The 12,826-nt window shown below is 39.4% G+C and overlaps 1 protein-coding gene across 3 annotated transcripts in view; it reads left to right on the top strand.

Annotated features, from left to right (window-relative positions):
- The window catches only part of IMPG2 (interphotoreceptor matrix proteoglycan 2), a 102,979-nt gene that overhangs the window by 10,022 nt on the left and 80,131 nt on the right, over positions 1-12,826 (top strand). For 2 of the 3 annotated variants that reach the window (XM_049858312.1, XM_049858313.1), the window contains exons 1-3: positions 2,960-3,746; positions 7,365-7,396; positions 7,502-7,525. In XM_049858312.1, the coding sequence (XP_049714269.1) occupies positions 3,657-3,746; positions 7,365-7,396; positions 7,502-7,525 (146 nt within the window). In that variant the 5' untranslated portion in view covers positions 2,960-3,656. Of the gene's footprint in view, positions 1-2,959; positions 3,747-7,364; positions 7,397-7,501; positions 7,526-12,826 lie in introns of those variants that run through there. The other variant, XM_049858314.1, reaches the window with a different exon arrangement.

Genomic DNA, 12,826 nt, shown 5'->3' with positions numbered 1-12,826 from the left:
CATTTCCTATTTATTTTCCTGTTGCTATAGATACCTGGGTTGTTTTAATTTTTTACTTATTATGAATAAAGCTTCTTTAGCATTGAACATAAGTCTTTTTGTGGATATATGATTACATATATCTTGAGTGAATACCTAGGAGGAATTGCTGAGTCATAGGTTTGGTGTACATTATGCATTGAATTGTGTTCCTCAAAAGTGTGTGTCAACTTGGCTAGGCGATGATTCCCAGTGTTGTGTGGTTGTCTTCCATTTTGTGATCTGATGTACTTGTGTGTTATAAATCCTAGTCTCTGTGTTAATGAAGCAGGACACAATCTACAGGATTAGATTGCATCTTGAGTCAATCTCTTTTGAGATATGAAAGAGAGAAGTGAGCAGAGAGGAGGGAGACTTCATTGCCATCAAGCAAGAAAAGCCAGGAGAGGAGCGTGTCCTTTGGCCCCGGGGTCCCTGTGCTGAGAAGCTCTTAGACCAGGGGAAGATCAATGACAAGAACCATCCCTCAGAGCAGACAAAAGAGAGAAAGCCTTCCCCTGGAGCTGGTGCCCTGAATTCAGACTTCTAGCCTCCTAGACTGTGAGAGAATAAATTTCTGTTTGTTAAAGTCATATGTTTGAGATATTTCGGTTGTAGCAGCATTAGATAACTATGACAGTGTATGTTTATTTAGTTATGTAATAAACTACGAGTATCTTTTCCAAAGCGGTCGTACTCTTTTACTCCAACTCCAATTTACTGCTGTCGAGTCGATTACTGACTCATAGTTACCCTATAGGACAGAGTAGAACTGCCTCATAGTTTCCAAGGAGTGCCCGGTGGATTTGAACTGCTGTCCTTTTGGTTAGCAGACATAGCTCTTAACCACTACGCCACCAGGGTTTCCCTGTACTATTTTACACTCCTACCAAAAATGAGGGTTCTGGTTGCTCCACATCCTTGCCAAAATTTGGTGTTGTCTGTTTAAAATATTTCGACTATTCTGATTTGTGTGTAAATGTTTTTGATTTGCCTTTCTCTGAAGTTGAATGATGGTGAGCACTTTTTCACGTGCTCGTTAGCCATTTGTACCTCTTCCTTTGTAATGCCTCGGTTCCATCTTTTACCGGTTTTTAAAATGGAGTTGCTTGTTTTTTTTTTATATTATTATTACTGTGCCGTAGAATTCTTTAAACACCCTAGATACCAGTTCTTTGTCAAATATATATATTTTGATATTTTCTCCTGGAGGTATGACTTGCCTATTCATTTTCATTAATGGTGTCTTTTGATGAGCAGAAGATTTTGGTTTTGATGAAGTCTAATATAATCAGTTTTTTTTTTTTTTTTTTACTTTTATAGTTGTTGCTTTCTGTGTCCTATTTATAAAACCTTTGCCTACCCTCAAAAAAAAAAGTCATGCAGATATTCTTCTATGTTTTCTACAGGAACCTTCATAGTACTAGCAGCTTTTACAGATCAGATTATTTTTTATGTACAGTGTGAAGAAGGGGTTGAGATTTATTCTTTCTTTCCTTATGGATATACAGTTTTTTGGCCTCACAATATTTGTATACTTTCAGTGAATTACCTTATTTAATTATCAGGCTCTGTAGACATTTGTTTACTTGTTTTCATTTACCCAGACTTTCACCTTTTCATCGTGTTCTGGGATTTACTTTCTTTCTGAAGTTTCAAGAAGAAGAAAGGAAGAACTATGAATCCACAAGTGGGTCACTTCTGCCTAAATCAGCCCTGCTGGACTGTTCAGTATGCTGTAGGTCAAATGTTCTAAACAGCAATAATAAGAATGCAGTTAGTTCATTGAAAGAGAATTTAAATTTGTAAGCAAAGATTCAGTTTAACCCTGAAAAGTCGATAAAGTTTCAATAGTCATATACTTCATATTCTATTAAAGCTTAAGAGCTCTTTTTTGGCTTAGAGTATCAAACAGTGGACAGCCAGAGCTCAATATGACAATAACATCAACACTTCGCAGTTTACAAAATACTTCCACAGATAAGATAGGTAAGGCAGTAATTATTCATTCCATTGAAAAAAGAGAGATTGAGTACATTGAACCTGCGAATGACTAGGTAAGTTGCCCATGACTATGAAGCTAGTAAGAAGTGAAGTGAGGGCTAGGGTGGAGATCTGAGTCTAGGGTTCCACCTCAACATAAAATCCGTAGCCATGGAGGCGATTCCAACTCCTAGCGACCCTGTAGGACAGAGTACAACCTGCCCCACAGGGTTTCCAAGCCTGAATCTTTATGGAAGCAGACTGCTACATCTTTCTTCCATGGAGTGGCTGGTGGGTTTCAACCTCTGACCTTTTGGTTAGCAGCCAAGGGCTTCACCACTGTGCCACCAGGGCTCCTTTTCCATCTTAATATGCTGCCTAGATATTCAGTCTTAATGAAATGAAAAATAGTTTTATTTATCTCTTTGCATTAACATCTTTCCTTCTCTGTCACTACTGTCCTCCTCCTCCCTTCCATCCAGTGTAGCTGTTGCCCACAGTATCCTGTACCTGGTCACTGAAATCGTTACAAGATAGCAGTATACTCAGTGCTGTACAGAATAAGCAGAGCATGTTTGCTCCCTCTCAGATTTGATGCTGTAGAATAATTTAGCAGACAGTTTGAATTAGTTTTTATTTTAATATAGCAGTACATTTTTCCTGAATCTAATTTTCTTTTTAGATATTAAAAAACAAAACAAACAAACTCATCATTATCTTTTGTTTTCCAATATGAAATATAGTGGCCTGGGGAGGATAACTTCAGGTGAATTTCGTCCTTCCTGATTTTAGGTTTCCATGGTTAAAGCTATCAACTGCTAACTAAAAGGTCAGAGGTTAGAAATCACCAGCGGCTCCAAGGGAGAAAGATGTGGCAGTCTGCTTCTGTAGAGATTACAGCCGTGGACATCCTATGGGGGCAGTTCTACTCTGTTCCACAGGGCTGCTGTGAATCGGAACTGATTTGATGGCAGTTTTTTTTTTTTTTTTTCCTTCTGTTATGAGCTCTGAGGAAATCTCTGAGTGCTCCTCTTTTTTAGTGGTATGTGATGGAAACTTTTTGAAGGATTTGATGCAGTGCAGTTAAGTCACTACAGTTTTGTAAAAAAGCTCTAGGGCATTTATAGGGCACCCAGGGCATATCATTATCCCCTTCCCAAGTCATCTTGAAAGGTTGAGAAGCTGGTATTTGGAGAAGTTAAGTGAATTTAAAACATCTGTAAATATCAGGTAATGTTAAAATTACCACACCTGTTAAAGAAACATGCTGGATCATATACAGTAAACTCACATCATCTTCACTTCTGAAAAACATAAACGTGAATTTTTTTGAGAGGTGGAAAAAACCTCTGCTCGGTAGAAGGTGAATCAGTCCCCTTCCCAAGGGAATGAGGAGTACAAAGGCTCTTCTGAAAAGTCTAGACACACACAAAGGGTCTTGACTGAGACTCGTTCCTATGTCCTTCCAGAAGGGAGTGTGGGCAAGGGTGTCTCTGAGGTGAATCTGAATTGGCCCATGATCGTTATGAGAACCCAGGGTATAACTTTTCATAAAAATACCTCTGTCCATTTTTTCAGTGTGTCAGGAAGCTGTCTGGGAAGCCTATAGAACTTTTTGGGATCGCCTTCCTGAGCGTGAGGAATATCGTCACTGGATGAATTTGTGTGAGGATGGAATCACAAGTATATTTGAAATGGGTACAAATTTTAGTCAGTCTGTGGAACATCGAAACTTAATCATGAAGGTAAGTGTAGTAACAAGGGAATGAATTGATGGACTGTTGTTGAAATGCACATACAGGTAAGTGTAGTAACAAGGGAATGAATTGATGGACTGTTGTTGAAATGCACATACACAGTGAAAGCCTGAAACAAGGAAGACCAAGTGGCAAAGCCCTCGATTTCTTTTTTGTTGTATTATGCTATCCTAGTGAGCTGCTCTGGGGTGTGGCCTAGTCTTTGTATTTCTAGCTCTGGCCTTTATAGTAAACATTATTAAACCAGGTTAGAGCCTCAGCCGTGTTTATAAATGTAAGTCTTTGGAAATAATACTCAGCAAACCTGCGAGAGTCAAGCATTTTTGCCAAAGTTTTATATATTATCAATTCAGGGTGGAGACTTGTGACTTTAATTAAGATAGTGAATATAGTTCATTGAATAAATGTTTAGTAAAGTGTAAATATGATTCTAGTTTATGAATTTGCTTACTTATTTTGCTTATTTTGGGCATTAGTTTATTCATAGCAAAGGGTAACTAAACATGCATCTAGACAAATTGCCTGCCCACTTGCCCCTTTTCGGAAAGCACGTGTGTACTCATGACAAGAAAGTGAAACTGTTCAGATACATGTGGCACGTTGTCCATGCTGTCTGATGCGCCCTGGGTCCCCTGCCCATCTGGTCACGCCCTCTGTGTCTTCAGCTCAGAGGTAACTTCTTTTGTGAGGAGCCAGCCTCCAGCCTGGAGCTCCCACAAATCTTTGAGCTCCCGTGATTCTTTAGTGTTGTACTTATACTTTGTTATTATTAGTTGTCTATATGACTAATTCTTCCACCGGACCATGAACTGAAGAGCAAGGGGTATATCATTAATTGTTCATTTTTGCACTCCCATGATGTAGTAGATATGCAATAGATGTGTGCTGAAATAAAATGAAAGTATATAAGCAGTAGCCACAATGCTTTTTTCCTATTTTCTATAATTTATAAACTTTACAAAAATTATTTTAAATAGGCTTTGTAAGTACTGTATACCTTAAAGGGACTGAGAAAAGAATTACTGACTAAATGAGATATTTTTATTTGAGTCTGTTTAAATCAGATTAGTACAGTTTAAAGTAATAAAGTATATTATTCTATTTTTCCTATTTTATGTCTGGGAGAAGTATGTTATGGTTTTCTTTTAACTTTTGGTTCTTTTCAAGATGGTCTCATTAAGTGAGGTTAAGTTGAGGAGAGAAGGATGGTCTGATAAACATGGGTGAACCCTAAGACAAATTTTTCAGGCTTATAAAGGTGTGCAAATTTTGAAGGTGTACAGGCTTTTCCATGTTTTAAAATGAAAGCAACTTTTAATCATGATACCTCACATTTTAAGCCAAAGCATCGCATAGTTGTTCCTCTGCCATTTTTTAAACTTCTCTGTATTAATAACCACCACGTATTTGGTGTCTACTATGTACTAGGCCATGCATTAAGCACATTAAATACCTTCTCTCTAATAAGCAGTAACCTTATAATTAGGTGGTAACGTCCCCATTTTGCAGAAAAGGAAATTAAGCATCAGCGTTTTTAAACTCCTGATCCTATGTCATACAACCAGCTATATCTCATGGTTAAATGCAAACTCAGTTTTCCAAAATCCATGTTCTTTCCCTCATACCACTGAGCCTCCCCTTGTCAGTCGTTACCGGTTTTACAATTTGCAGTGCTCTTAACACATAACATATATTACATTAATATTTATACTTGTATCAGCAATGTCTGTCTCAAGTGATAGACTGCAAATATGTATGATGTAGATAAACTGTAAATATGTATAACGTAGAATTACTGTACAGTCCCTGGGTGGTGCCAATGGCTAACAGCTCAGCTACTAACTGAAAAGTTGGCAGTTTGAATCCACCTAGAGACTTCTGGGAAGAAAGGTCTAATGATCTAATTTCAAAAGATCACAGCCATGAAAATCCTGTGGAGCAGCTCTACTCTGACACACATGGGGTTGCCTTAAGTCAGAATTGGCTCAGTGACAACTGGTTTAGAGTTACTATTGCCATAACTGCAGGTTTTTGGGGTGTTACATTGGTAGGTGTCACTTAAACAAGTGGAACTTGTAGCAAGTTTAGATTTGAAGGCATAGGAGTTACACTTCCAGTGGCTATTTCATAGAACATGCAGACGAAGAGGATGAAGTGTTGCCTAGATTTAATTTTAGATGCTAAGTATGAGTTAGCTAAATAGCAGGAATTAGGAATGGACATTCTCGGTAGAGGGACAGATAAGCCAAGTGTTCATAGGGAATGACTTGGGGACAATGTACCAGAAGCCTAGACTAGGAGTGGTGGGAGGTCAGAGTGGAAAAGTGGGTAGGTTAACAAGTTTTGACAGGAAACCATGAAGAGTTGTAAGCAGGAGAGTCACAGGGGCTGATTTTAGAGATTGGAGTTTTAGAGAGGTCATGTGGTTTCTCTCACCATAGGATGGGTTAGAGGAGAAAAGACTGGAGCAGAGCAACCAGGCAGGATGCTGCTGCAGTACTCCAGGCAGAGAGGATGAGGGCCATAACTGTACCTTAAGATAGAGCAAGGGAGCATGGGAGATACACGCAGGAAACAAGATGAGTAGGATTTTGTGACAGATTGGATTGGGAGTGGAGTGGGGGAAGGAGTGGCCGATGACACCTCCTAATTTCTAGCTTTGGTGACTGAGACCAAGAATACAGGCCGAGAAGCAGCTTTGGGGTGTGTGATGGAGAGAATGAGTTCACTTTTGAATGTGTTGATTTGAGCTGCCTGTGTGAAAAGCGAACTGTTGATATTTTGGTTTCATTCCAGGGAGAGCAATGTGGGTTGTAAATCAGCTTTGTGAATAATCAGCCTTGAGGTAGTATTTGAAACCATGAAAGTGCTTGAGATTACTCCAGGAGAGGCTGTAGATAAGACGAGCAGTGAACTATTAATAAATATCATGAGAATATTTACAGTAATATCCTCTCCATTTTACAGATGAGGAAATTGAGGCCCAGTGCCAGAGAGGTTTTGTGATTTGCTTATATAGCCAACGAAGGAGAAAGGGAACTTGAAACCAAGCTTTCTGATTCTTAGTGTTCTTTTCATCATATTGGCCTCAAAATAAAACTATCTAGAGGAAGCTTGGGTACAGTTTGCCTTGGAACGTCCCAGATGAATAATCCAGTTATTGATATAGTTTATCATTTTGTCTGATTTCTGGAGAAACAGGCTTATCAGTTATTTTATACACATGTCTATATTGTTCTAGGGTGAAAATCACTGTAAATACGTTAGATCATCTAATAACTTGATTCTAACTCCATGGCAGGTTAGTCTCTAACTTGCAGACATTTTTGGAATGATTAGCAGGAAAGAATTGTTAATTTGTGCCCATTTAAAAAAGAGTGCAGGAACTTTTGGGCACACAAACAGAGACTGACGTTGGGGCATTTACCCAGTTGCAAAACAGATTTGATAGCATTAGTGCCTTGTTTTAACCATTTGTCTAACCACGGAGAATAGTAACATAGATTCTACAGTGCTAGGAAATTCATGTTCCTGTGGAACAAGTTTTATTTACTGCTTAATAACTGTCTTTAAAAACATAGTCATTTTTATCTTTGTTTTTCTTAGAAACTGACTTACACAAAGGAAACTGTAAGCAGGTGAGTGTTTCTTTTTCCCTGAGTTCATGTCTGGCAACATAGATTTGTCGTACTTACTCCAAGACTCACCCCACATTTAATGGTGCCTTTCTATTTTCTTGGCAGTTCCTGCGGTGACAGGGCCTGTGGGTAAGTCCCAAGTGCTTTTCCTCATCTTGAGGCCACCTCCCTTTCCAGACTACCACCACAGCTTTCTGGGCTTGTTTACTGTCTGACCTTATGAAGAGGCAGATTGTTCCCTCTCTCTTGGGTAAGAAAGCGGATTTCTGGTTTATATGGTATGATCAACTGTTGTCTTAGTTTCTTAGTGCTGCTGTAACAGAAGTACCACCAGTAGGTGGCTTTAATGAACAGAAATTTATTTTCTCATAGTTTAAGAGGCTAGAAGTCTGAATTCAGGGCACCGGCTCTAGGGCAAGGCTCTCTCTCTGTCCACTCTGGAGGAAAATCCTTGTGTCAGCTTTTCTAGCTGGCCATCCTTGGAGTTCCTGGGTTTGTAGATTGGTCTGCCTCCACCATCTTCAGATAGTGTCAGTCTTCCAGAGCCTGCTTGCTTCTGTGCCTAATCTGCTCTTTTATATCTCAAAAGTGACTGGTTTAAGGCACACCTTATACTGACATGGCTCATTTGCATAATGAAGAAAACCCTATTCTCAAGTAGATAACACCCATGGTTATAAAACCAAAAACCAAACCATTGCCATGGAGTGGATTCCAAACCTATAGGACAGGGTAGAACTGCCTTATGGGGTTTCCAAGGAGCGGCTGGTGGATTCGAATTGCTGACCTTTTGATTAGCAGCTGAGCTGTTAACCACTGTGCCACCAGGCCTTCTCCACAGGTATAGGAGTTAGGATTTACAGCACATATTTTGTGGGGACACAGTTCCATCCATAACAACTACTGTTTAGATCTAGGGGCTAATGGTAAAATTGTTCGGCAATAGTATACCTTAATAGAAGGATAGATTATTAAATGATGGGTGGGATGTGGATCACTTTCTTGAGTATTAATGAATATGGTATTGAAGCATAAGAATAGCACAACCTAGATGAATCCTCCAGTGCTATGGTTCTTGCTCTGTTGACCTTTAGGCTTAGGGATAAGGTCATTTGTGGCTCAGTAGAAGATGGAAGGTGTGGAATTTTGAGCCTACAGAGGGTAAAGATTTCTCATTCTGTACATCCTCAGAATATTTGGTTATGCCAGCAAGTGGGTGATTGTACGGGGACACACCACTAGGGCATGCAGTTCAGATCCAAGTCCAGAATTTCACCTCAAATCAGAGGGAAGGACTGATTAAAAAATCAAGTAGGTGAGTCAAGAGTGCAGCCTGGGTGGCAGAGTATACATGTGGTTTCAAATGCGACATGAATAACCAGGTGGGAAGTGGGACTCTGTGGTCTCACTCATTCATATGGCTGATGATACCACTGAGCCTGTGCTGGGGCCTGGGATTTAGCACCCTTTTTTGATGTGGGACCATGTAGTTTCTTGGGTGTGGGCTCTTCACTACTGAGAAGCAGAGCTGAGAATCCTTGTAATTGTCATTGCAACCCAGGCAGTGGACTAAATACTCTGATGAGCCTTACCAGTCTCAGTAATCCCTACAGTTGTGTGAACAGTGTGCTAAGGGCTCTGGTGGTCATCAAAGCCAGAGATCCAAACAGGGGCTTGATGGCTGTTCCTGAAATCCCCCTGCTGGTTATTGCGGAATGTTCTGAGATGCTTGACCACTTTTCATCTGATTAGAAGGATTCGGGGAAGATGGTGGTGATGGGGGAGGAGAAGATGGAGCAGAGGGCCCATTTTGATGCCTGCCAAGAGTCTGTTGTGTGGAGAGTTCTGGGCTGAGGGTTCTACTTCAGAAACCTGCGTTGACATCACCGTTTGGTTGGTGTCTGTTCATTATCAGTGAATTTGCTGGACCTGTTGACTGTCTGTTCTCAGCCTATTTGTCCATAATCAGAAAGCCTTGCTCATTAAGGAGGTTTAGTCTGGTGGTTTGCAACCTTGTCTGTGTTGCAACCCACACCCAGAGACTGATTTAATTGATTTGCATTGTGGCCTGAGCATGGGGATTAAAAAAGGAAAAAAGATCTTCAGGTGATTCTATTATGCAGCTGATGTCAAGAACCAGTGCTTTGGGCTGATGAAAGGTTGTTCTTGTGTGCCATTGAACTGATTCCGACTCATAGCAACCCTGTATGACAGAGTAGATCTGTCCCTTAGGGTTTCCTCGGCTGGAATCTTTATGGGAATACATCATCAGGTCTTTTCTTCCATGGAACAATCAGTGGGTTCAAACTGCGGACCTTCTGGTTAGCAGCCAAGCACTTAACCACTCTGCCACCAGTGCTGTACATTTGTTGATTTATTTAATTCTCATAAAAATCCTCTGAGTTACGTACTTTTATTACCTCCTTTTTATAGATGTGGAAACTGAGTATTAGAGTTTAAGTAACTCAAGGTTATTCAGCTAAGTAAGGGGTGAAGTTGGGATTCAGACCCATATCAATTTGATTCTGAAACCTACCCTTTTCACCTCTAGTTATACTGCCTTTTACTGTGCAAAATATTTATTACCACACTTAATCATCACAACAAAAATAACTAGATTTAGCAATAGTATCTTCACAGGAATAAATAAATAACATCAATAATACAAAATACCTAACGCCTGCTTCTTACTCATTTTTATAACCCAAATAGATAAGCTTCCTGAGGAAAGGAACCATGTTTTAGGATTCTTCATAACCTCTACAGTACCACCACAAAGCTTGTACACAGTGTAATTTCAGTATATGTAGTATGTGTTGAATTGGTTGATTTGTTTTAGTCTAGTGTTGTGTGTGGGTATGGTGGGTGTGTATACAGAAATGTGGAGAGAGGGAAGAAAGGAGAAATTAATTCAGTTGGATGATTTTTTGATTGATTCAGCTTTGTATATGGCCAAACTGGTCACACAATAAATTTTCAGTGTCTAGGTTTCCATATCAGCCTCATAGATACAGCTGAGGACATTTTGTTCCATCTAGTTCAGTGTTACTATACCCCAGTGGTAATATAGTATTTCTGGCAAATAACGCAACTTCAGAGCTTGTTGGGTTTCATCATTCCAAGAGGAAAAATGTGGATTTGTTCTTTATCCCTGCTGAGGGAAGTGTTTCTTAGACAATATATCACTAACAGGTCCCTGATGACAAGGCACCTAAGTCATAACAACTAGGAAGGAATTAGAGAAAAGGGGAAATGAATGAATGCCTTGGCTTTCTCTGGAGCTGGCCCAGATTGATGATCTTATTTCTGTGTCTTTGGCCCTCCTGCCTGCTGACTCAAACTCTTATCCTCGTGTACATCAGCTGAAAGTCTCTCATATACCTTCATTGTCTTCTTTCCCATCCCAATACTCAAGAACAATTTTTTTTTGTAAGAAAAGACAATGAATGATTCCATCTATCTGAAGAGACACTCCTTCATCATAAGAGCTAGACTGTAATCTACCACATGCCTTCGGAAGCTAGATAGGCAATGCATAGATTAGTGTGAACGTCTACATTTACAAGTGTTGAAGCTGTAGAATTCTAGGCATTCCAAGGACTGCTATGCACTGATATGTTAACGCATCATAAAGATGCCAAATAGGAGGGAGATGAGGCTTTCTCTTCCTTATCCTGTCAGATAAGTTAGTCCGGAACCTCATGGTAGACCACTGTGGGTCAAGGAATAAACTCCATTTTACTCTAACTCTGTGTTTAATTTAAAAATACTAACGAATCAGCAGTTACTTAGATGATTGAAACAAATGATGGGGTTTGTCCTTTAAAATGATTACAATACCTTTACCTCAGTAAACTTAATTGGAGGTTTTGCAGTTTAAATAAAAAATAGTAATAGCTAACACAAATATAGCACTTATTGTTCAGACACAGTTCTAGGTCTCTTTACTTATTTTAATTTACTTAATCTCTCACATGCTATGAGATAGGCATTATTCTTATTCCTCTCTCTCACATGCTATGAGATAGGCATTATTATTCTTCCTCGTTTACAGAGAAGGAAACCGCGGTACAGAGAGATTAAGTGACTTGTTCAGTGTCACAGCGCTATTAAGTGATGGAGCCAGTATTCAGTCCCTCTGCTATATTGTCTCCCTTTTCAAATTATATGACTTTTCTGTATTATTTAGAAATAAACAAATATAGTTGTATTTGTTTCATGTCTATGTGCATGAACAAGAAAGGAGAAAACATGAAGAATGGAGAGTTTCAATTTCAATGGTTCTATAATTAAAAAAAAAATGCTATACTAAATTTTGCTTCAACTTCAAATTCTTCTTGTCTAGTGAAGGAAGGAGCTAACTAAAGTGAATAAACGTTTAGAGAGTAGCTACATTGCGTTAGGCAAACTTCTCCATGATGATGTTTTTTACCAATCAATCAGTCAATCGGCATATTGAATGTCTACCAGGCACCTGGCAATGAGTCCACATAGAGGCAGTATGTGAGACAGAGCCGTCAGCTGGGGAAGCACTGAAGTTTTGGTGTTTGTCTTGTCAACAGCTTGTTCTACGTCTTGGCTGTTATCTTTTATATCCAATGATTGACAAGAACAGAATTCCAAGTAGAAGGGCAGAAAGTGCCTTCTGTGTCTTTTCGTGTCCCCCTTTGGCACATTTACTGAGAGTAGTGGGCAGAATACGCTGTTTTCTTGCTGCGCTTCTGTCAGTGTGTCTAGTGCCCAGTTATCCTTGTGGTGCAAACTGGCAGTACTATTGGGGCAAATGATGGACCAGTTGTTGAATGGTGGTAATACCCACGGGCTCCTTATAAAATGACATATTCCCAAGCCCATCATCATCACTTCCGTGAGTGCATGTCTGTGTGTGTACATATACATACATACAGATGCAGTATTAACATATTAACAAACTTTTTTTTTGCATTTAATGCTCATAATAACCCTGAGAAATAAAATTTTACAGAGTGCAATTCTGTAAGATTCAGAGAACTTATGAAACTTCCTCAAAGTTCCACAGTTACTAAGTAACACAAAATGGAACTATCAAATTAGTTTACCAGTTTCTGGGAAATGCTAACAATGTCAGGGAAAGGAAAGTTACCTATTCGATAGTATAAACATTTTATCATGAGCTGAGGCTTATTAGGAGCCCTGGTGGCATTGGGATTAAGAGCCACGGCTGGTAACCAGAAGGCTGGCAGTTCGAAACCACCAGCCGCTCCTTGAAAACCCTGTGAGGCATTTCTACTCTGTCCTATAGAGTTGCTATGAGTCGGAATCAACTTGATGGCAATGGGTTTCATTTTTCGTGTGGAGGCTTAATGGAAAGTATCTCAAAATTCATTAATAATTCTATTTTTTTAAATGTTTTCTTTGGAAAAAATTTAAATTATGAAATATCTCAGACAC

This window comes from Elephas maximus, chromosome 18 (assembly GCF_024166365.1).
Source record: "Elephas maximus indicus isolate mEleMax1 chromosome 18, mEleMax1 primary haplotype, whole genome shotgun sequence".
Taxonomy (NCBI): domain Eukaryota; kingdom Metazoa; phylum Chordata; class Mammalia; order Proboscidea; family Elephantidae; genus Elephas; species Elephas maximus.
Note: the sequence above shows the minus strand (reverse complement) of the source record. Positions and strands in the feature narration are given on the sequence as shown.